The 26,078-nt window shown below is 39.4% G+C and overlaps 2 protein-coding genes across 3 annotated transcripts; one reads left to right on the top strand and one right to left on the bottom strand.

Annotated features, from left to right (window-relative positions):
• Window positions 1–1,165: 1,165 nt before the first annotated feature.
• On the top strand, window positions 1,166–4,498 carry rpl30 (ribosomal protein L30). 2 transcript variants are annotated; one of them, XM_080442045.1, is made up of 5 exons: window positions 1,166–1,229; window positions 1,340–1,388; window positions 2,359–2,504; window positions 3,584–3,714; window positions 4,398–4,498. In XM_080442045.1, exons 2-5 carry the CDS (start codon window positions 1,368–1,370, stop codon window positions 4,448–4,450), a joined length of 351 nt encoding a protein of 116 aa, XP_080298171.1. In that variant the 5' UTR covers window positions 1,166–1,229; window positions 1,340–1,367; the 3' UTR covers window positions 4,451–4,498. The 2 variants fall into 2 exon arrangements, with proteins under 2 accessions (XP_080298171.1, XP_080298170.1); XM_080442044.1 differs by having other exon boundaries at window positions 1,190–1,224.
• A 5,925-nt stretch (window positions 4,499–10,423) lies between these two features.
• laptm4b (lysosomal protein transmembrane 4 beta) lies at window positions 10,424–25,391 on the bottom strand. The gene is made up of 7 exons (XM_080442477.1): window positions 25,097–25,391; window positions 22,910–23,027; window positions 20,090–20,163; window positions 19,766–19,888; window positions 19,036–19,134; window positions 15,502–15,597; window positions 10,424–13,092 (listed from the first exon to the last, which is right to left on the bottom strand). Exons 1-7 carry the CDS (start codon window positions 25,187–25,189, stop codon window positions 13,018–13,020), a joined length of 678 nt encoding a protein of 225 aa, XP_080298603.1. The 5' UTR covers window positions 25,190–25,391; the 3' UTR covers window positions 10,424–13,017.
• Between the last annotated feature and the right edge of the window lie 687 nt (window positions 25,392–26,078).

Genomic DNA, 26,078 nt, shown 5'->3' on the forward strand with positions numbered 1-26,078 from the left:
ATTGTCACGCTCTCAGAGTTACTCATCCATTTGTACACTCTCAGAGTTAATAACACTGTCTGTCACACTCAGACTCAGGATGTTATTAGTTACCAGCAGTGGTGTAAAGTAACTAAGTACATTTACTCAAGTACTGTACTTAAGTAAAATGTTAAGTAAAATGTATTTTTTACTTTGCTGGAGTATTTGATCTGCTATTTTAAAAAGATGTATACATTTGAAAAGTTGTGAAATGGGACATTCTGCATAATACTTTCTACTTTTGGTACTTTAAGTACATTTTTATACCAATACTTTTGTACCTTTACTCGAGTAAATTTTGAATTCCGGATGTAACAGAGTATTTCTACATTGCAGTATTGATACTTGTATTTAAGAAAAAATTTGAGTACTTTTTCCACTACTGGTTATCAGGCAGTAGCCTGGTAAACCCTCCCTCCGGAAATCTCAATTCCATTTCATTTCAGGAGTGAAATGAAATGGAATTGAGATTTCCGGAGGGAGGGTTTACCAGGCTAATCAGGCAGTAGGTAGGCTAGATAACTGGTTGTTGCACTGGTCTGCTCCCGCGGGTCTGAGAAGGTATATGCAAGAAAAACCTTGTATTGCTCATATGCGCACCTGTTGATGCGTGCAGGAGCCGCTGGTTTCAGTTCATTCAGCCTCCTCTTGGCTAGTGAGGCGCGTCCTAGCGAGACATGACAGAATGGGTTTCATTTGGTGCCGGCCTGCGCGCGCATACTGGTTCTTATCAGTGTGACGTCGTCTGTTAAGGGGTCTATAGTCTTCTTTTCAATTCATTTCTTTTTTCTTCTTTTTAGGTATTAAAAAGGTCTTAAAAGTAAGTACTTAAATTGTCACTGGGGACCCCTCCAAAATCATGTGGGGACCCCCTGGGGGTCCCGAGCCACAGGTTGAGAACCACTGGTCTAGTAGTCGAGCCCAAGTTCTCGTTCACGCAGACTCAGTAGTATAACGTGAACACTACAACTGGGATCAACTATCTTTACAGGCTGCAGATCCGGTGTAGTGCGGATACGGAACAGGACTGTATGCATACATATATGTTATCGCGCACATTACCGGATATAGTAGGCGGGCTTCAGACCGGATCTGCACACTGAGCAGCAAATAGAAACCAGGCTTTCCTCGCGTGGGCCCATATGTTCGCAATGCACCACGGTACTTCCTTTCTCTCCGAGGCCATATTGGGGATACTTCACTGTAAGGTGAGCTCTGAGTTTTAAGATAAAACTACCCCCATATCTGTCCAGCTTGTCGTTCTGTCGGTGTTTATGTGTTAACGACAAATTTCTGCTTCCATTTGTGTTAAACTCAGGTTGGCCGGATCGGACTAAACCGCAAAAATGGTGGCTGCAAAGAAGGCGGTGAGTCCCCCGCTCCGTCGAGGCAATGGCCGCCTCGCTTCACGTGGAAACGTTGTTGCCTACCGGGCCCTCCGTTAGCATGTTAGCTCCGTAGCTAAACACGTTGCTTTAAAACGTGTCATTCATACCCCTGTGTTGATACGCCGGTTATGTTTGTTGTGTCTGAATTACTTGTACCGACAAGTGTTCAAAAAAGTTAATATCGATGTAGGCAGCAATGCACGCTGATATTAGCTCGTAGTAGCCTAGCCTGCAGCTAATGTTGATCAATGGCATTGGTGACGTTCCTTACTAAGTGGATGTACTGCCAGATTAACACGTTTAGACTAAGTTGTTGCATTGTTAATTGGAAAATGCAAAACAGACTTGAGTAGTTTAACATGAACGATGACATTGCATGGTACACAAGGGGTGTTTCTTCATGTATATCATAGTATCATTTATGAACTAGTAACCATCCCACCCTAGATCAGTTATGGCTAGCATACCAAGACTCGGCTCATAATGATATTTAGGCCAAAACATGTAGTAATGCAGTTTTGAATTTATTTCCTATGAAGAATATTTGGGGAACCTCTGTTCCAGCAGTTTTTCATTGGGACGGTTTCCCATTGGTTAAGAATCCTATTACTGTCACTCCTTTTGTGCGAATCAATTCGGAGGGCTGACGGACCTAAACAAAATGGTCCAGTTCGGCACTACTGGTTCGCTATATGAAAGCCAGTCGGAGCTCAATTGAGCTGACCACACGGTTTGGTCAGTTCACCAGAGCTCCATTGGCAACATTGTACCCATATCTCACAAGGGCACCCCACGTCCATGAATATAGCCTGTAATATGAAGATGGGATATATAATGGATATATCAAAACTGAGGATTTTACTTGCTGTAGGGATCTGACTTCTGTTGACCATCATGTGGTAGCATCTCTCATGGTACTGACTGAGCCATTTATTCATCCCGTCTTTAGAAAAAGTCCATGGAGTCTATCAACTCCAGACTCCAGCTAGTGATGAAGAGTGGCAAATACGTGCTGGGATACAAACAGTCCCAGAAGATGATCCGCCAGGGCAAAGCCAAGCTGGTCATCCTGGCCAACAACTGTCCTGCCCTCAGGTATCTAATGGCAGTTTAACATCAGTAATCGGTATCAATAAACATGAACACTCAGCTGTTAAAGGATGTGCACTTACACATGGTTAAACTTTAACCCAATTATGAATATACAGTGTAGATGTTTCTGAGAGATGAATATGAGGGCAGTAAATGAATAATATATATGTGTATATAAGGTGATTTGGCATGTTGAGCCTTTTTAATTTGACATTACTGCAGAACCTTTTACAAAGCATAGTACTGTGGTTTTATTGTAGAGGAAGTCTTTGGATTCCATTCATATGAAAATGAACTTGCAGACATGAAATTGCTTTATATGGAGGTTATTTGTTTGTCCATGTTATGTTCGTTTTTCCATGCATTTTAAAGCCTGTGCTGACTTGAAACGTTTTGGCAAAAATAGTTCCTGTAGAAAATAAATTTACAAACTATATTCAGGTATCATGACTCAACCGCTCAATAACATTTAATTATTCCAGTAAAATTTTAATAACGACTAACACTACGTTTTAAGATTAAATCAATTAACTATAAAATTGGCAGTAAAAGTTATATGTACAGTGTCCGGCAGTGTTTCATTAGCACTGTTTTACATTATTTTGACATCGTATCACTGTCATCATGATATTCATGCAAAAAATATGATGCAGCGAAGTTCTAAACTTATTTCCTATGAAGAATAATTGGGGGACCTCTGTTCCAGCAGTATTTTCGTTTCCCAACTGTTTCCCATTGGTTCCTATTCTATTACTGTCACTCCTTTTGTGCGAATCAATTCGGAGGGCTGACGGACCTAAACAAAATGGTCCAGTTTGGCACTACTGGTTCGCTATATGAAAGCCAGTCGGAGCTCAATTGAGCTGACCACACGGTTTGGTCAGTTCACCAGAGCTCCATTGGCAACATTGTACCCATATCTCACCAGAGCTCCATTGGCAACATTGTACCCATATCTCACAAGGGCACCCCACGTCCATGAATCTATGCTGTAATATGAAGATAGGATATACGTGTTGTATTATTAGCAGTGAGATAATAATAGTTAATATTTCTAATAGACAAATCTTTTGTCCTTACAGGAAATCTGAGATTGAGTACTACGCTATGCTGGCCAAGACTGGCGTGCACCACTACAGTGGCAACAACATTGAGCTTGGCACAGCCTGCGGCAAATACTACAGGGTTTGCACATTGGCGATTATTGACCCCGGTGAGTTCCCTTCTGGAAGTGTGTGGAGTAGACATGACTACATGTGGTAGTTGTTAACCATGCAATCCTGAAAGAAGTTACGCTTTATAGTTTTGTGTTGTATGTCATCAACGAGGAAATGGCATCTACATAAAGTGGTGGACTGGTTCCACATTATTCCACATTTTCAGAAGTCTGATCACAATAGGATTGGTCTATACATATAACCTGGAATTTGAAAGTTCCATCCCACCCTAGATCAGTTATGGCTAGCATACCAAGACTCGGCTCATAATGATATTTAGGCCAAAACATGTAGTAATGCAGTTTTGAATTGATTTCCTATGAAGAATATTTGGGGAACCTCTGTTCCAGCAGTTTTTCATTGGGACGGTTTCCCATTGGTTAAGAATCCTATTACTGTCACTCCTTTTGTGCGAATCAATTCGGAGGGCTGACGGACCTAAACAAAATGGTCCAGTTCGGCACTACTGGTTCGCTATATGAAAGCCAGTCGGAGCTCAATTGAGCTGACCACACGGTTTGGTCAGTTCACCAGAGCTCCATTGGCAACATTGTACCCATATCTCACAAGGGCACCCCACGTCCATGAATATGGCCTGCAATATGAAGATGGGATATATGTAGTATATATGTGTTGTCTTATCTATTATTAATCAATTTCCCGTTGCTTCCTCCTGCAGGTGATTCTGACATCATCAGGAGCATGCCAGATCAGCAGCAGCCTCCCCAGTAGAGCTGTATCCCCGTTGCCGTTGTTATAAATAAAGTTGGTGAAATGGTATCTATTGCCCTGTCGTTTCTATAAAATAATTTTAAAGACTCCATCCCTAAGTCCTCATGGTCATTTGAAGTATTACAATTACATTATTTCGAATAGCAGATGGTGTTTGAACTGTATGGCTTTCACTTTGGTATCAGACCACCCAATGCTTGGGTGAAAAAAGTACAATGAAAGTAAATATAACTTATCACATCTAATACTTGGTTGGTAGTATATCCTTTGCTTGCAATAACCCATGGACATTACAGCTGTTTCATTCTTCTGTTGTCATGCTTTTACTGCAGGCTCTTTTAGTTGTTTAAACTTATTTGGGTTGGTCTAGTCAAGTGAATAGTGATCAACTTGGACAGACTCTAAATCCTTTGGCAGTGTGTTGTCAGTCACATGTTCAATACTTTTGTTTATCTTAAAATTGGGTGGTCTATAAAAGATGATCCATGTTCAACAAATTTATATAAAAGCTGAAATTTGGATCTACCATTTGTACATTGTTTTGCCAAATGTAAGACTGTTGTTTACCTCCTGTTTAGTCAGTCTGCAGCATGTCCACTAGAGAGCAGTAGTGTTCTCTTCGTTAGACCTGGTTCCTCTGATGCAGCTAGCTGATGTGTCCTCCAGCCTTGGCCAAGCTGTTTGCAAAGTCAGGGAATTAATATCACATTGATATCATATAACTGACAGCAGAACTGTTGTATAAGAACATTTTGGAACAACTGGGAAATCCATATATTAACCACTTTTAACCTGACATCCTTATTTTGGGCATGTCATGGATGAAAGAAAATGAGGGGGATATACAAACTCCCAGTGCTACACATGATCTTGTAGGTCGTTTATTTTCACTGCACAACTTTTCTGTAGAAGATACTTAGACTTGGATACTTATATTGTGTCGATACTTCAATACAGAAGATATTGCGACACAACACCTGGTGAATGACCGTCTTTTACAGTATTACATGTTGACTGTAATTGAGTAAGGAGTAAAGACACACCTTTTTAGAGGTATTGAGAGCTTTACTGGGCTATGGTCAACCCTGAACTGTCCCTCATACACATCTTAAGAATCAAAGTCCTTGGTCTCTGCAAGGGCTAAGTGTACTCAAACGATGTACATGGTCAGTGACTTGCTCACAGTGTGTACATTCTTTGTGGAAACGTGTTAAATGGCTAACGGGAGTGTACGTCACTCCAGCTCTTTAATAAACACAATTTGTTTTTTCAGGTTTCATCCTATCAGGAGAGAACTCCTATGACGTATAGGATGAACAAGTGAAATTGGAAGTGATGAAACTAATATATGAGCAGACTATTGGAAGTGGACCACTGCACCAAAATTTGAAAACACTTCCACCTCAAAAGTTATTTTCTGTTTATTAAAGAGATAGGGGGAGACACCTGTTACTGTACAAACACTAGATCTTATCGGAATGTAGAGCTTCAACTTTTTAACATTTGTTTTATAAATAATACCACTCACAGCACCTTTATAATCTGTTACTATAAAGAACTGAGAAACTCTTGTCAGCATGGGTTCTGGGCTCACTATACCCCTTTATAAATGGGCACACCAGACCCCCTCATAGGGACCAAGCATTCAGACCTGTACCATTATCTTGGTGTACGTTACACATGCACTCACCCACTTGTGGAGAATATGGTGAAGGATTGTGGCAAAGGCAAATTTCCATTTGATATATTTAATTGACGTTTTCTTTATCTTTATGACTCATCTGACTATATTTCTTTTTTCCACATCTGTGTAGACCAGTGCCTATGGTTGTACCACTGAACTCTCAAATGAGAATTTGTAATGAGGGGCTTACGCTATTATGGTAAATATTAATATTCCACTCAGGGTGAGGTGTAGGCAATTTATTGAAGAAGATTCAAGCATAAAAACAGCATTACAGCAGCATAACCCAAGCCTCCTGGCCTGGCCATTCCTCGAGCCCCAGCAGGGCGGAAGCACCCCAGAGTACCAATCTCAGACACTTCTTATAGTTGTCCACTCTAACAGATGCCGTCCTTGAATGGTCATATTCTATGTACAGGCATGTTACACTTTACACAACATCAATGGTATTGCTGAACCAGCCAGAAAGATAATAGTGAAGCGGAAAATAGACCTCGGAACAACTGTTGAGTGTTGACTAGATCCTAATGACAGCAATAGGAGCTTGTGACAAGAGCCCTACTCCAAATACAATTAGAACAGAAATTATTTTTGAACCGATTGGCATTCAAAAAGTTCTATAACAATGCACTGCAGCCCTACTATAACATCCCTCTCTAAGTAGTTGACTTCTTGCTGACGGTCTGATCACATCCTGCATCGGCATTCTCAATCACCTGAGGAAGAGTTGCTCTTCTGTTTTTCCAAAAATACTATATCATAATAATGCATGAGCATCATCATCATTGATTTCCATCCAACCCAATTTACTAATGTCTTTCCAATAGATTGAAATACAGATATCACATATCACTGTTCCTATTTGAAACACTAAGCCAGTTCAGTTGTTTTGTGTCTGAAACTCCTGCCATCCATGTCTGAATAATGAACCCTATTTCATTGTCACTTAGATCTGTTTCTATTGCCATCTTGATCCAAAATTGATGCATGATAGGATGTTAATCGTGCAGCGTATGGAAGCAAATGCATTTGTTATGTTTCTTCACTCAGTTATTCAGATGTTCCTTTAATTTGTCACTCATTTGTGTATATATAACTGTTAGCCCTAAACTGACCATAGACTGGCCCATTCAAATGATGTCCCTCTGGTATGAAGCTGCCAGAGCTATTGGAATGTTACAATCACAGCAGCAGTTGCATAATACCTGTGCCAGCTAGTTGGCAGGCACAGACCCTGAGGGCTCCTCGTGGCATATCTGTGGTACAAATGGCATGTGGACCTCCTGCCAGTACAACAGTGACACTTAGTACATTTGTAACATAATAGGGTGATTACTGGAATGATTTGCTTACCTTGTCCATGACACATTGAGGGATATTAGTTTTATCACTTTCCCCAGAGATACAGTATGCATGATCCACAGCACAAATTGGCAACTCAAGAAGACCGGCTTACACCATTTATGCATAAAAAAGAAAAATAATATAAGAAAAAAATCAGTTCTGTCTACTGCTGAAAAGTATTTGAAAAAGCTGTTCAATATGAACCACCATTATAATTTCTAGAAAGGGATAGATTAGTCTATTTATTTTTTATATGGTGAATATACCAAAAGGTTCTGAAGAGTAATGGAGTCTCACAAACTTCTGTATCTTGCAAATTTCCAGGGCAGGGCTTTAAGGAAGGCCACGTCTGTCTGTCTGTCCGTGCGTCTATCCGTCCACTTTGTGCGAAACATAACTCAAAAACAACTGACTGATTACAATGGAATTTGCTGTGCACCTCAATATTCCCCAAATGATGCCCCTATACTGATTTTGGTGACCCCATGTTTTTTCTTCTAGTGCCACCCTTAGGTCAAATTGCACTTTGTAGTTTTTATTTTATTTTCTTGTTATTATTGTACTTTAAACTTTTTACTGTTAGAATACATGTTAATCATTGAGTGATGCTGTATACCCCTCTCCTTAATTCCGTCACTAATAATAATCTTACATTTTCCTTTTTCCCCTTCGCTAGTCAGCTCTCTCAAGGATGGCAATGTCAGTCTGTTCAAACCACTTTGGTCTGGTTACTTAGGTTGCTAGCGGGGGCTTTTAAACTCTTGGTCTTGGTGTCTTTCTTTTCATGACTCTGCCACAGTGTTGATCCCTGCAGGGGAATTCAAAGTTTTCAGGATTAGTCGTCAAGGATTTTCCTCCCTAGATTGAAACCCTGACTGCCCCACAGGGAGCAAATAAAATACACGGTGACAGTTAGAGATAATATAAGCTCACCGTCATCCACTGAGTGCTTTGGCCTAGTTTTTCCACTCGTTACCTACCTACAGTAAGCCTGTTTCTTGATTTCCAATTAAATCAATTGAGATCATCCCATATGATCTGAGCACATGCAGAGGATACCCAATACCAGTCGTGGAAGGTAACTAAGTAGTAAGTACATTTACTCAATTACTGTACTTGAGGAAATTAGCCATTCTGCATAAAGAGTACTTAAAGTATATTTTGATGCTAGCACTTTTGAACTCAAATAATGCTGAATGCAGAGTTTTTCTACATTGTGCTATTGCTGCTTTTACTTGAGTAAAACATCTGAGTACTTTACCACTGCCTAACACAAATGATGTTGATGTTGCCTGTGACAGAGTACATTCAACAGTGTTTGACTTGGCAAGGGTCAACAAACAACATCAATAGCAACCATAATGATTATAATAGGCCTACGGCTCCCATTTTATTTCTACAATACTATACTCTGTATAGTAGTGGGTCCAGACATCCCCAGCACAGCACAATGTGTAATAACATCCCGGGGTGCTACAGTATGCTGCATGGAATATAGATTACTGCACTAGGTTTAATACTGGAAACTTTACGTTTCCCATACACAACACTGACTGATGATTGTTATTGATTATGCCTCAGCTGACATTTCACTGGACAGTGTGGACGTAATGTGCTCAGTGCTCACACACAAAGAATTACATTATTGATTATGAACTGTTTTGAACTGTGATGTCCTATGACAGCAGTGTTCTATTCTGGACAGGAGGACAGTTGTAGTTCATAGATCTTGTGAATAATATTTAGTGTCTGTATTGTTGGGTAACATGACCCCTGAGCTTACATCATCTATTATTCATAGTATATTATTTATAGCGTCTGGGAAGAAGTACTGAACATAGTAAATGTAATTTGATGCCTGTTCCAAGGACCACAGACGACTCTGAACTAGCTCAGGGTTGACCATTGCTGGACAAACATCTCAGAGAGAGAGAATGGCCCATATGTGACCTACTTATTTCTATTCTCCAGTTACGCTGGCAGAAAGTAGGTGAGTGTGTCTGGCTCCTGTCAGGCCCAAGGTAATGCCAGGCTCCATTTTGTGTCAGAAGAGATGGAAGCTTAAATCCCTGTTGATCCGTTGGCGCTGTCGTTACTCTGCCGGCTCAGGGATTGTCAGCCATAAAGGGCAGCCAGGCGGGCACGTGCGGATGAGCTGACGACTCTCAATTCATCATTCTGTGGAAGTGGACCACTGGAGTCAACTAGCTATACTGTATACAGGCCAACAGAGCTACTGTGAATTATAGTGATGCTTTGTGAACGAGGTCAAGTGGTTTTAGCAGCTATATGGATTGAACAAAGTCCATTCTTATGTGGAGTATATACTATATATATATATGGAATGTGATTAATGTCGAAGATTAAGCTGAAATGTGAAGTCCGAACAGAGTGGTTGTGGTGAATGCGAACTGCTATGTGCTGAATTTCTTGCCATGGAATCCTTCTCTAAATCATCCTTGAGTGGGCCTGGGACATTCTATTAATCTCTAACATAAATTAGAATCTCTAACTCAGTTCCACACTATGATAAAAAATATATATTTTCTTCCTGATGGGAAAGATGTCATCCAACAGCCCACTGCGGCTATCAGTGAAACACAAATAGTAAACCCCATGACATTAGTCACATGACAAAGTCCTCTCCAATACCTGGTGACCTGCGTTTTATGCATCTGGATGCCTGCCTTAGAGACATTACATTTGTTATAACAGTCCAGAACAAGAAGATCAGACCAAAACCCAACTTCATTAGTGGTCAGTCTCTCCAAGGCTATTCATTTAATCATGACTGCATCCTGGCTGGGAAAAGATACACAAAACTAAATGTGTTTCATGAGTCTGTTGTTTCTCTCTGTTCCATACGTGGTTCTCTCACACATTTCCAACCAGCAACAAAAATGAATGAACTGGTAATCAAAGAGATAAGGCCAACATCTACTGCTTGAGGGTTTTATTTGTCAGAATTGAAGTAGACATGGGCCCATGCAGATCCAACAAGAGCGATGTGTGTGGCAATCAACAATGGATGGACAGTGATGGAGAACAGTCTTAAGTGATTCTAAAAGGAAGTGCCACAAACCTACTGGGTTGAGATTAACCTTCAATCACATCGGAAACAATGTCAAGAGCACGTCAGTCACATTAGATTAGATAATGTATATGAAATGTTTAGACACTTGTTCCTTTCATAGTTTAGAAGCCCACCCAGGCCAGGCTGTCCAGCGACATTAGAACCATCGAAAATAAACCAAACAGGAATATACAGCAAACAGATTTTCAATGAGCTCATATGGTCTTTAACCACTTAAAACCCAATAATGTTTTGACCGTATTCCCAAGGGCTTGACACTAAATATCTTTGCCAAAAATAGCAAGTTCACAACGCACCGCGTTGTGATCTTGTAGGTCAGTTATTTCCAAATGTTCGCCTCCCCCAAATAGGGACGCTAGGGTTAAGTGGTAAAACATGTCGTGAGCTAGCGACAGCATCACGATGGAAAATCAATAAAATAGGAATATACAGCAAACAGATTTTCAATAAGCTCACATGGTCTTTAAAGTGCACATTTTGTCTACAGCTTTGTTCAAACATTGTTGGATTTGCAGAAGCGGTGGTCATAATTCACACTGGTACAATGACAAGAGGGCTCAACCAATGGCTACAAACTATAATATTCGTATTTAAAATGCATAATACCACTACAGTACTTGTATTACTACTAAGCCTAACAAATTGTTGAAGGAGCTCTTGGTTGCATAGCTTTTTGAGTTTTTATTGTTAATGTAATATTATTGTCCACACAGAGCCAATACTATTTGGAGATTAAGGAAACTAATTGGCTATAGAATATATAGCTAATTGTATTTGTTACATAGTTTTAGTAATGCTGGACCATTTGCCCAAATAGTTTCTAGGCAGTAATTTACTAGCTGCATCTTGTGCTACGTACTACACTACAGTAAATAAAGCATTAAGATTCCTATCCCATCATTTCAAAAGCTCGCCAGCACAGAACTAAAAACCAAATGATATCACTGCATGTGCAAAACAAATGTCTCCACAGACAAAGACCCTTGGAGTAACATCATGACCTAACACACAAAATGCCCTCAGTCCTGCTAAGTTAGTCCTGCCCTCAGTCCTGCTAAAGATCAGATTAAACACCTCCATGTAAAAAGAAAAGACACAAATGACATTGCTGTGAATACAAGTCCATGGGACAGATATCTAAAATGGACACATTCTTACCTCTGAACATTTACATATATACGGTAATACTTTTATTCACGGTCTATTGCTTTGAATGTGTGTTGGGATTTGCATGTGCATTTAAAATCTGAATGTCGGCGTAAATCAAAGATGTCTGTAATAAGTGCTTCAACACATAAAGATAATTGATTTATGCACAGGAGAAAAAGTATTGTGCGGGCAGCATGTTGCGCTCCGTTTTTTCGCCAAAGCATAAATTAGGCTTAAACATTAATAATTTGCAACTCTTTGATTCTTTGTTTGCACTTGCAACAGTGCTGAAAATGACAAGAGAGCTAACTGGAATAGATTAGTTGCAATCGTTGGGTGACTGATTTTTCTTTTCAATCAGTGTGTTGCGGGGTTTACAGACATCGTGTTACATGGTACAAATGGAAGACGTCTTAGTGGCTATAAGTCAAGGTACTCTTTTCAAGATTTTCCATTTCCTATGGGACATACAGTATTACTTGGTTATGCAAATGAATATTGTATCACAACAGGATATATCCTCTCACTATTCAATTATTTTCCCCTCCATTTTCTTTTTTTTACTATTATACGTACAAAAGATTCTTACAAAAATACCCCCATCGTTACATTCATAGAGGGAATTCGTCAACTTTGAAAAACAAAAGTGCTCTTGCATAACCGATCACGCTTTCTCTCTCTCTCTCTCTCTGACGCTTGTTAAATCGCTGCTGTTTCTCTCGCGTTTAGTTTTCTAGACGAGACCACAAGGAAGGTTCACAGTATCGGGGGTTAAAAAGTTGATTGGCCAGACCAACGGGGCATTTCAAACACAGAAAAGTGCAAATTGAAACTGGGGCGGATTGTGCCAAAGGGACTTCACTGGCGTGTCCAGCTGCTTCACCCTGCGGCGGGACAGTGAATGCTGAGAGGGAGCCAAGGAGGGCATCTCAAAGTCACTGCGATACCGGGGGTGTCGGGGGGGGTGGGTGGCACGACACGTGTCAGGAGTGGGATGGGGGGATGGGGTGGTAGAAGCATAAGGAAGGACAGAGTAGAGGACGACAGTGGCTCAGAGCTGCCCTAATCTAGTGTATTGTCAGATTACCATCCTCATGTTTACCAGTGGCGAGGAAGGGGGGGTTGGTGATATCATAAGTCTGAGACCTGAGACCACCAGTGTTGAGGACATTTGGACTTGCTTGCAATGCTTGAGGGCCAGCAGTGGAAAAGAGATGTAGTATGCAGGTCTGTAGGGCCTGGGGACGCGGTAGGGTTGCAAGGTATAGGATCCAGCGGCGAGGCGAGGGCGTCTCCTCATGCTTCTATGTACCGTGGAGGAGGCTCCTTGGGCGGGATGGCGATGGCCTCCTCATATGGTGGCAGAAGGACCTGAAACCCCAACATCAGAGGAGAGTTAGTTCTACTGTTTGGCCCCTCAAGAGCTAGAGGGTTTATGGAGCCACTGTCTTCCTATTAGGAAGTGTTTTTTCCTTTATTGTAGGAAGTGTAAAAAAAAAGTAGATATTTTCTCATGACCCATAAAAAACAGGTCAAAAAATGACCCAAAATGGGGGGAAAAAACATCTCTTAAAAAAAACTAAAAAAAACAGAAATGTACAAAGAAAATACTGTTTTAAAAAAGGCGAGTGGAAGAGTCGAGTAGAGTTGCTGTGTAAAAGGTTTGTCCTCTTCAATGCTGTTATACAATATTTATTGTTTAAAGTTTGTTACTGTTACTGTTTATTTGTTTATTTAGTGATCAGAGAGATGGAAAGACAGCGTGTGTGTGTGTGTGTGTGTGTGTGTGTGTGTGTGTGTGTGTGTGTGTGCGTGTGCGTGTGCGTGTGCGTGCGCGTGTGCGTGCGTGTGTGTGTGTGTGCCAGAGAGAGAGAACATGCTCCCAGGGGACAGAACTGTGAACCAGGCAGTGAAAGCGGGTTAACATCACTAGGAGGACAAACACAGGCTATTACGTAATGCATCCAGAAAAGAAGAGGATGGAGAAAAAGAGAGGAGTGGGGGCAGGGTATAAAGAGAGAGAGATAGTGATGTTAAAAAGAGAGTGAGACCCGAGCCTACGCATGTTAATGGCATTTATATAAAAAGGCACGGTGGAGAAGCAGCGACTTATTGTTTGAGGCAACAGGGAGCTATTTAGACACCCTGGGTAACTAGACACAGAGGACGTTCTGTATTGACTCAAAACTCTTGTGCCATAATGACACGACACTGTGACATAACATACTGTAGATAGAGATACAGTGTATATAGCCATATTGTGGTACAGTAGTGAATACTATTAAACAATTAGCTATGGTCTAGGTCTAGGAATCTGGCATAGGTCGGGCTCTAGTTGAAGGTTGCCATGAGCAAGGGTGAACGGTAAGGGACTCCATCTATAACAGTGAAGATGGGTGTTACTGTGACAGAGATTAGAGTATTATATCAGTGTGGAGGATTACACCTGGACGGACAGACAGACGGATGGAAAGAGTGACGTACTAAAGCCTTCTCAAAAGTCCTGAGTCATCGCTAAGAAGGATGACGTGTGACTCCGCCCACCTAGCCGTTCACAGCCAATCCCATTGGTACAGCCTATCTACTGCTACCTACAACATCAATGTCCCCTCACCCACTACCAATAGGATAAAGAAATGCGATTACACAGAGTTAAACATCTCTAAACATTTCTATTTAGACAATATGTAGTTAAACACTTAATCCGGATAAAGAATGTTTTTGTTTTGTCTGTGCGAATGTTCGCCTATAATGACATGACCAAAATGGGACACCGGGGTTAAAGTGGTAGGCTAGGGTCCGATATGGAGTGGGGTGGGTTCTGTAAAGTTGAATATATTTTACAATTTTGTTCTACTCATACATTTCTAAATGCCTAATCTATGAATAAAAAGCTGTGGTCAGACAGTCTAACATTTCTTTACATTACAGTGAATATTTGGAAGAATCTCACTCATCTGAACCCCATGGTACCCATGGGGTTCAGATGGTGAACTGAAATATTATCCCTCTAACCTGGAAGAACTTCATATGATAACTTGACTGAAGGAGCCATTGCTCACATTTAACAAAAATGTTGTATCATTATATATTTCAATGCTTTTATGACAGTTCTGTTAAAACCTCCAGTCTTAGGTTTGGGGTAAATGAGGTTCTAGTTTATTTATTACTTTTACTTTTAGAAGATTAAGGAGGATTATGATTGAGGCACTGGTGTACTGCTGTGAGGATCACTCAGATGCATTAATTAGTACATAGTAGTAAAGACACTGTAATGTAAAATCCTGTAATGTAAAGTGTTGCCTAAAATCCTTACCTCGTGCATTTAGTGGTATCAACTCATTGAACTGCAATAACATGCAAAAATAAACATAGCCTCTATTTTAGTCATGCTAGGCAAACAAGTCTCACAGTTGCTGCTAGTACTGTAGCTATTTTTTATTTATTTTTAACTTTTGTCACTAATGCTAATTTTCAAAACCTTATTTTAAATGAATCATCTTTAGCTAAAATCAACTGGATAGTACTAGTCATAACGGTGATAGCATCGTTAAGTACATCTGAACCTGTGAGAGCATGCACATCCCTAACCCTGCAGTGCATGTACGTGCCTGCAGTATTATGTTCTTGTGTAAATGCAAGCATGCCTACATGCATGTGTGCCTATTCTATGCACAGGCCAGTAAACACACATACACTATGACTGTGCGTCATATCACAATCCGGCGAGGGTGCTGCAGTGTTATGTCCTTGAGGTGAGGGGGAGGGGTGGGTACTCACCGTGGTGTCATTGGTGGTGACGTAAACGAGGACCTCAGTGGTGCCCCTGCCACTTACATATCTATAGCAGTTCCACACGCAGCCAATCAGATAGGCCTGACACGGGAGGAGGAAGAAATACAATACAGACAATGAGCTGAAATGGCATCACTGCTGCATGTTAGCATTACAGCACGGCTGTCAACTGACCCAAGAAATTACATTCGACTTTTAATCTTAAAAAATGGCAGAATTTTTCATTATATTTCATTATTATTAGTAGCAGTAGTAGTAGTATATTTTGTATAGAAAATGCTGCACATAATTCATTACCAGATGTACTGTGATACTGATGGTAAGAAAGTGTGGTTCTTAAACTATCAAAACTTGCTAACTGCAAAAAGTCCCAAGTACCCGTCTTTTCTCTGTAAAGCCTTTCTTGCAGCAAGGCTAGGTAGGTCTGACTTGGCAATAGAACAGGAGGTTCTTTGTATATGTGTGTGTGACTACCCTGCTGGGCTGCTTCCCTTGCCAGCAGTAACAGCAGTGGCCAGCAGACAGACAGACAGACAGACAGACAGACAGACAGACAGACAGACAGACAGACAGACAGACAGACAGACAGACAGACAGACAGACAGACAGACAGACAGACAGACAGACAGACAGACAGACAGACAGACAGACAGACAGACAGACAGACAGACAGACAGACAGACAGACAGACAGACAGACAGAGACAATCACAGTGCCATCTGGTGAGGTGACCTCTCTACTGTGACGGGAACCTTCTGAGGTTTTGCCACAATCCAATCCAATTGGTCCAATTTACATTTCAGACACTAATATCCAGCATTGTGCTTCACTTAAACAGTCCCACACTTGACTGACAACCTCCCGGGTTTCAGAACACAAAACTAAAGTTGGATGTTACCCAGACAGTGTAATGTTCTCTCAGCAGAACATTACAGATTACAGATCAGATTTTTTGGGCATGTTGGCATCAAAAGTATGTTTTCAAGCCAATATGTTTGTACTTTTACTCAAGTCACATTCTGAGTATTTTTATATTGTGGTATTGCTACTTTTACTAAAGCAAAACCAAACGAAAAATACATTTTTTTTACCAGGAAGTATATATCCAACAAATCCAGCCTGGATTCTATTATTACACTCCCCATACCATCTGCTCAACTGTTCAAAATGTCCCCTTTGTTTTTGGAGATAAAAAAACAAAAAAACAAAAACCTTCCAGACTGATTATGTAAAATCCTGGGACATAATAATGCAAAGTGCTACTGCTTTTGGAGCTGCATTATCTAGCCTGTTTAATATTTCACTCTCTCACTCTTTTCCTCTCTCTGCATTATTCTCTACCTTTCTTTCACTATACTTCTCTTCACTAATCCAGGCATTAATAGCTCCTTGATTTAGCATCTCCTTCTATCTTGGCTTGGCTCTATTCTACTCTTACCTGTACCTATCATGTGTGTTATTCTGAAGACCGATTCATACTTGTCGGTCTGATATGGTCGACGTTCGATGCCATCATGCGACGGAGCATAAATTAGGCATTAATGCTGTTGCTGCTCTGAATTTTCCACATGGGGTTCAAGAAAGATTTATCTTATTTTATTTTATCATTATGTCCCCTCCTGTCTCCATTTCTCCTTCCTGGCCAGAGGCTGTTTCTAGATCAGCGTTCAGCGGTCAGCTGGAAGATGATCTGGTTGTGGTTCAGTTAAGTGTGCTGACAGCCAGGCCTTCCTCGAGGTTCCGTGTCTGTTTATTAGTGGTGGACAGTAACTAAGTAGCTTACTCGAGTACAGTACTTAAGTAAATTTTGAGTATGCTCATTTATTTATTTTTTAAGAGTAGGGTAAGTGTTCTATATTCTGATAGTACTCATTGCCATAGTGTTTGTTCAGTAAAAGGAGTCTCCTTGTCTCTCCAGCTCTTTATAAAACAGAAAATGCATTTTCGTTTCAGTTTCAGTTTCATTTCCAATTTTATACAATCAGAATAGAGAACTCAATCAGGATATAGATTAAACAAGTGAAATTGGAAGTGATGACACTAAGAAATGAGCAGGCAAAATTGGAACTGGAACACTATAAAAATGAAGCTTAAAAATGGGTACTTTCTCCTGATTGGCTGAGATTTTGACACCTACCGGAAAATGTATTTTCTGTTTATTAAAGAGCTGGAGAGACGGGGAGACTCCTGTTACTGAACAAACACTCTAGCAATGATTACAATCAGAATATAGTGCTTTAACCTTTAAACAAAATACTTTTTGTTTTAATCCAAAAATATCACTTACCCTACCTTTAATAAAGCTAAAGCTCAAGACTTTCAGTCCGTTACATTTCAAATAGAAATATTGTACTTTTGACTCTGCTAAATTTCTAGGAAGGGACTCTTGGGACCCAAACTTTCAAAAATATATTATGAATGAACTACTATTTGAAATACAGTGAAAATAGCAGACCGTAAGCTCACAACATTTTGAAATGTCTGTGTTTGTTTGGGAAATTTCAATACAGCAGTGCATTGATATTAACAAGAAATTTTACTTTGTATTTTACTTGAGTACTTTGTCCACTACTGCTGTTTATGGTCCAGGATGAGGAAAAAAATTACTTAAGTATAGTACTCAAGTAAATGTACTTCGTTACTGTCCACCACTGCTTAGCATTCACAGCTGAGCCACACTCAGCTCAGACCAAAACAGGGCTCTGTTGTTCATTTCTTCTATGTGTTGCGCTTTGGTATCAGTGATGTCCCATTGCTGACAGTACCATGGTTATTATAGTTTTGCATTTTTCATACGTTTTTATTTCGTTTAGACTTTTTGTTTTCAATTTCAGTTTATATATTTTTTAAAGATTTTAGGAAAGTTGTTTTGACAACATGTTTAATGCTGATATTTCAGCCGATGAGCAATTAAAAAGGTCTCCTTTTATGCTTTGTGTGACATAGACCTTTCCATGCCGTCTTTTCTACGTCTTTTATTTTCCTGTGGTCATCTCCTATCACAACCTAACCTTAGCTCTGACGTTGGACAATATTGCATTGAACATTTTCTAACTCAACTCGAGAAGGACAGCGATGAGAAGTGACTTGATTTGATTTGTACAGATGACTGCGAATTCCTGTCACATCTCCATCCCCCTGCGCAGAGTTGTGACTGGCGAGTCACGCATGTATTAAGAGGAATCAGCCTGACTGGAGTGTGTTTCCTGTTGTCATTGCTGTGCCGGCTCTCTTGACTGTACTGTGTTCATCCTATTAAAAGCAACCGATGACAGGCGCGGGTGCAACGGCGGATTCATCATCTGCACTGTATGGCTTATGTTCCTTCCAGATGGGCATTGGGCACGGCATGAGATTTGACTGCTTGGTTCGTATTGGAATAATATTGATTAAAACTTGACTGAGTGTGTGTGTGTGTGTGTGTGTGTGTGTGTAAGCGCACGTACAATTATATAAGCAATTATACAATCCAGGTCTGTGATGGGTTTGAACAGCAGGGGGTTGAAGAGACTTAATTACCTTGAAGGAAAGGATGCAGCCCACGAAAAGCAGCACTGCAAAGACTAGGCACACGTTGTTGGTGGACATGATGTCCTCTTTGTAAGGGAACGTCCCCGGCTGGGACGGACAATGGTTAAGGAAGAGAGAGAGAAAAGGAGAGAGATTTGTCAGACAATAAATTAAATGAAATGCAGCTCAATGTAAGAGTCTTCCTTAGCCTAGAGTGTTAATTTAACTCTGAGAGTGTACATTTATGCACTCTCAGAGTTACTCTCAGATGGGGGGGGTAGTAGTTAATCGAGCTAATAGATTTTAATCAAATATAATTAAGAAATGATAAATTGTAATAAATAACCGATTTTCCAAAGAATACTGAAATAGAGAAGAATAGCAAAAATATGCATTGGGAACTTGTAGATCCGCTATTTGTGCGCAACACTATTGTACACCAAAGTATGAAATAGGGCTTAAGTGGTTAATCAAACTAATCGATTTAGTCCATTTAAAACAAATCTATTCAAATTCTTTCGAATAGATTTCGATTCGTTGATATATAACATATTAAAATTTTAAAAAGCGCTTCTCAATTATTCGATTAATCGAAAAGGTAATCGATAGAATAATTGCTAAGAAGATAATCAATTGCAGACCTATTCATACATTGTTCTCAGGGACCCTGGGTCATTGTGCCAGTTACTGTGCAGATCACATTAACCTAGACCTAAATCATTTATAATGTCTCACTCACCAGCTGCTGTAGGTAGTCCTGTACTGTGTTGGGATAAACCACCACGCTAATGGCAACCAATGTGTTAAGGGCAAAGTCAAAGACTTGGTAGCAGAAGAATGGAATGATCCAGGCCGCATGTTGCTGTGGAGAGAGAGAGAGAGAGAGAGAGAGATAGAGAGAGAGAGAGAGAGAGAGAGAGAGAGAGAGAGAGAGAGAGAGAGAGAGAGAGAGAGAGAGAGAGAGAGAGAGAGAGAGAGAGAGAGAGAGATATTACAGAATCTGTTTGGTCAACTTCATCTGCATTTGATTCAAGTTGCACATTTCTATGGTGTTTTTCATTACCTTGTATGCGCCATATGTTGCCATGCCACATATAAGGATCATCAGCAAAGATATTGCGGTGGCTATGCATATGTCTGTAGGGGAAAGAAGCAAAGCAAAAATAATAATAATGTTAGGAAACATAAACTGTTTTGCTATTATTACTGTAGCTCTCAAACTGTCTTGGGAAAAAACAGAGACATTTCACAGTTGGCACAGTGAATAATTGTTATGCAGGAGGGACTACAGTACATTTAATGGCACCCCTCTGTTTTCTAAACTGTCTGAGTGAATCTGCAACCTTTCTTCCCGTAAGCCTTGGTACTGCACATGTTTAACAAATCAGCACACAGAGCTGTTTCTATGGATACCAAGACATAATTGGATTTCTACATCACACAGTGCAACATTTGACACTAGGTAGGTACGTAGGTGCCATCTGTAATGTCTTCAGAAATCCGCTATTATCGGCCTGCTGTCCCACTGCTAGAATGATGTTTGATCTTTCTATATACAGAAATCTCAATCAATTGTGTCCAGTGACCCTTAACTAATAGTCTTACTGTATGGTTCAGTAAGTCATGTTGATCAGTATGATCGCTAGTTTTCAACATGTGGCCCGGGGACCCCATGGGGTCATTGGGGGGTTCCAGGGGGCCTTCAGGTAAATGATTGATAATAGGAGTGTACATCTGAGTGTACAAAAGGAACCAAGTGGACCCATAGCAATACACTCTCAGAGTTAAAGTAACACTGAGGATTTTACAGTGTAGATTAGGGTCCAAGAGATAACAATCTTATCAGATGGCGATCTATGACGTAATGCATATCTACCTCGGGGTAGATATGTTTATGAAAAATCTATTATAATTTTTTTTTTTTTTTGTCAGTCTTTTCTTGTTTTATATTTTATAGTCGTTTATACTCTGATGTGTTTATCATATTACTGGAAATTCCAATAAAAAAAGTATTAAAAAGAAGAAAAAAATAAATAAATATGGGTTTCGATATATGTGACGTTTTGCGTGTGCTAAACATAAGGACTCGTCGACAATTTGAGCAAATCCATCGCAGTCTTTATGTAACGACAATAGTTGCCCACTCACATGCGCGCTAACTGAACCAACCAGTCCATGACCCCTCCTTACAAGCAGTGGTGTAAAGTAACTAAATACACTTACTCAAGTACTGTACTTAAATACAACTCTGAGGTACTTTTACTTTACTTGAGTATTACATTTTCTTAATACTTTATACTTTTACCCCCACTACCTCTCAGAGGCAAATGTTGTACTTTTTAAAATCACTACAATTATTGGACAGCTTTAGATACTAGCTGTGAGCATGTAGATCTGCTATTTTGATACTGTAAGTATATTTTAATGCCAATACGTTTGTATTTTTACTCAGGTGAAATTTTTAATACAGGACTTTTACTTAGATAGAGTATTTATATTGCGGTATTGCTACATTTACTACTTTTACGTAAAAACTCTGAGCATTCTTCCACCTCTGCTTACAACTGTGATAATTACAGAACTGACACTTTGCCAAGAGCCAATGATGATATTTGTTGCTGTTAAGAGGAAACCTTGTATGTCCAAAACCGTTTGTTTTCAGGAAATGGAAAAAAGAACCTGTGTTCCAATGGATACAGTTTAGTTATTATTTAGTCTTGTTAATACTGGTTAAATATTTATAAAACGCAGTCTGACTTAACCACTTTCAACCTGGGGTCCCTATTTTGGTACATGTCATTAAAGGTGAAAATGTTCTGCTATTAAATAAAGTGAAAAAATAGGACAATTTATGAAAAAATATGAAATATGGAGATATGGAGGTTTCTGTCCGAAAGCAACAATATGCCTCTGTCTTAATCTCCTATTATGTATACATGCATGCACAGAGACACACGCACGCACACACACACACACACACGCACACGCACACACACGCACACGCACACGCACACGCACACGCACGCACACACACACACGCACACGCAAACACAGTGATTGAATCATGAGTATTACTGACGTCTGCCTTTCACAAAACCAAGATACTACGTCATCACTCTCTTTCTCCCTCTGGTCTTCCTCTCAACCCTCTGGCTAAAGCGCCATCAGGAGTATTGCGAGCTGGACTGCTGGCAGTTGGTTTAGTCCAGTGATCCCCAAAATGTTTACATTGAATATTATTATTATTTTTATTCATTTATGAAATTATTTTGAAAAAACGTTGAATTTGTTTTTAATGTATGAAAAGTTGAACATCTTTTGAAATAATAATAATAATTAAATGTAGTGAAGTAAAAATAAAGGGACATTTACTCGTGAGTCGTGGCTCATAAAAATAGGTCCACGACCCAAAAATGGGTCCCAAAATAGAAGAGATATTAGAGAGTGTTATGTATACAATAATGAGGGCACAGATTCCATGCCACAGTGACCCACATATACACATACCTAGCCACATGTAGGCCTACATTAAATAAATGAATAAATACATGAAAAGAATACAAATAAAATAAGAGCCCCAAGTCACTTCTTAAGTTAAATCTGCTATTACACATTAAAATGCTTCACTGTACCCTTCATAAGCAATTAGGAAACTCATTAAGCAGACTCATAAACCATGCACTGGTACATTCATCAAGAATTCTAGTATCAATACAACTTGGGTAGGGTGTTTTATTTCTGCAATAACTTGAGCTTGTTGCACAATAAATCATGGAGACCTTTAAAATGACTATTAACACTATTATTATTATGATTGCTATTATTCTTTACCTAATCTAATCTTGATCTGACATTTGACAAGCATGGGATTAGAGACACTCACTTGCATCATCCATAACATCTATGTCGGTGCCCAACTCGGTGCTGGTCAGATGGTAGCGGTACTGGACTGGGTCGTTGAGAGCCGACAACAGGATAATTAGGACCACTGCATTTATGAGCTGTGGGAATAGTGAAGAAAATGTAGTGAAGTCAAAAGGAGTGGAATAACTCTTTAACCACATCAACGCATATACTTAGATGACTGGAGTCCCCCAGGGGTCTATACTAGGCCTTCCGTTGTGTGCTTGTAGACGAGGCTATTTTCGCCGAATGTTTGCCCCCAGAATAGGAGGGATATAGTTCATTTGTTCAGTTGAACTACTTTCAACCTGCCATACCTTTTTGGGGAATGTTATCATAAGCAAAACATTTTTTTAAATAAATAATAACTTAAAGGACCACTTCACCCATTTTCAATCTATCTTCATATAATTGTTCCTCACTAATGCTCATTATAAGTTATTCACTTTGTCTCATTGATGGTCTGATGGATCTGCTATTTTCACCACATAACACCAATACGATGAAGTAAAATAGGTGGTTAATTCATTATTGGACCTAATTTACATTTTGTCATTATTGTATGTCACTCGTTCAAAATGCTTTGTGTTTTTGGTTTGAAAATCTGCTGTTTTCGGTAGTAGGCTGATATATAGCCTAACAGTCTCACACACATGGATTCATTCAAGCATTACCTTTAGTGATGAAAAATATGTAAAGCTTACAATGAACAGAAGAGAGTCAAATGACAGATCTTATAATCATGGATTTAATTTCAGTAGAAGTAAAGCTAGCCTACTGCAATTGAGCTGTGTGATGATTTGAGGTAGGTAGGGCTGGGTCTGGGTGAGGGACAAAATCAAATATGATTTTTTTCCCACCTCATACCTTGATATCAATATTGTGATGAAGTGTTGGCGCTTTCACAATGAGACTTTTGATAAAATAATCATCAGTAATTCCTATATAATAACTAAGTGGATAAAGATAAATAATATAGCAGCTTAAAACAGCCAGGTAAATTCAGAAAATTACATCACTTTCACAATCAGGAAAGGACAATTATGCCATATCCAAAATCCAAAATGAAATATTATATAAAATATATTAATGACAGTTTCTGCCCACAAGCCTGCATGGGAATGGAAACTGCCCAACATGAACATAGATCAGTGAATGTTTGTTGTATGTTAGGCCACACTTGTTATGATGAGAGAAGCTTTACTCTCTGCTTTTTTCTGCCCTCAACCTGAGGACATTGCTGACCAATATTAATAGAATCCCAAAACAGGATGTGTAGTGACGTAAAGGTCAAGGATTTACCTGGATTAATGCACTCTTTTTAAGACTCAGGGGTTATCCCAGTCTGCTTTTAGACTGATTTTTAGAAGCAAAACTCTCATTTAGAAACACATTTACTGCTTGTCATTCTAATGCTTAATGCATTTATTAGCTAATTATTTGCTAAATATTTAAGTACAGGCTAAATCCGTTTTTTTTAGAGATTCACTGGACATTAATGGCCAGAAGAAGAATGGAGGAACTGCTGAAATACAACAGGGGGAACCCCTCCCCTCTTTCCCCAACATGGATGTATTTTTGAAATAGTTTAAAAATCTGTAAAAATCAGTGGTGGAAAAAGTACTCAAATGTTTTACTTAAGTAAAAGTATCAATAGTGCTAGGTAGATATACTCTGTTACAAGTAAATGTCCTGTATTCAAAATGTACTTGAGTAAAAGTACAAAAATGTTGGCATCAAAATATACTTAAGGTACCAAAAGTAAAAGTAGTCATTAAGCAGAATTTCCCATTTCTCAAGTTCAAAATGTATATAAAATCTTTAGAAAATAGCAGATCCACAAGGCTCACAATGCCATTGCATTGTGAGCTTGTAGATCGGCAATTTTCAAATGGCCTAATCTAAATCTACAAAGTAACTAGGTAACTAAAGTTTTCAAATAATTGTAGTGGAGTACAAGTACAATATTGTCCTCAGAGATGCATGTAGTGGAGTAGAAGTAAAAGTATAGAAAAGTGGAAATAGGTCCAGTAAAGTAAAAAACAATACCTCAAAATTGTACTTAAGTACAGTACTTGAGTAAATGTACTTAGTTACTTTCCACCACTGGTAAAAAAAAAAATCCAAAAAAAATCTACATCTGCAGATTTGACATAACGTTTCTTACCATATACCATATTCCCAGAATAATGGTGCCCGTCCGTACGTGACAGCAGAGGCAGCAGCTGGTCGAGTACCACCGGTCCCACGGGGAAATCATTGTTTTATTCTTTATTATCCCAAAAAATACCAAAAGCTAGTTCATGAATGCGAGAAAAAAAAGGAACAAAAACAAAGGCTACTGTATCCTGAAATGAATCAGTGGAGCCTTGGTTGTGTGTCACGACCGACACATTCGCTGTGTGTTGTGTTGAAGATCTACGGTTATTATTTCCGACTGACTGGCAAACAGTGGCGCGACCGTTAATCTGGTTCATCCCGGTGTCACGGGGAAATTGGTGACCCTAGTGAATACCGTGCCTCGTGAGGTCGCTGTTGTTGCAATTGGTACATTGTTTGAGCATAATAATCATGTTGAGATAAATCGAGGTGGAAAATGTTTCTAATGTTGCAGTGGTGGAAAAAGTACTCGAATGTTTTACTTGATTAAAAGTATCAATACCGCTGTGTTGAAATACTCTGTTACAAGTAAAAGGCCTGTGTTCAAAATGTTACTTGAGTAAAAGTACAAAATTGTCATCAAAAGTGTATAGGAATAGGATAGCCAACATAAAATATCTAATTAATCTAATGTTTTAATATGTATAAAATTTCTGGGCCGCCTAACTAAGCAGTGGTGTAAACAGTGTTGCAATGCTGAATTGGAACGTGGTTGCGCTCTATTTCAATGACGAGTCGACGACTGCTTAGTTGTATTGTATATAGGCCTAGACATTTTATACATATTAAAACATTAGATTAATTCGATATTTTATGTTGGCTACCCTATATTTAAAGGCCTATAAAAACAACCCCAAATAAAACACAACCAAAACATTTCGCAGCGAACAGATTGACCTCTGGAGACGCAGAATTCGATAGGGTACTCATTTCAGTGCCACAACGGGACACGTGACCAAGGAGGATTGATTTCGACCTACATCAGATGG

Source organism: Gymnoscopelus braueri (genome assembly GCF_963280865.1).
Source record: "Gymnoscopelus braueri genome assembly, chromosome: 11".
Lineage (NCBI taxonomy): Eukaryota > Metazoa > Chordata > Actinopteri > Myctophiformes > Myctophidae > Gymnoscopelus > Gymnoscopelus braueri.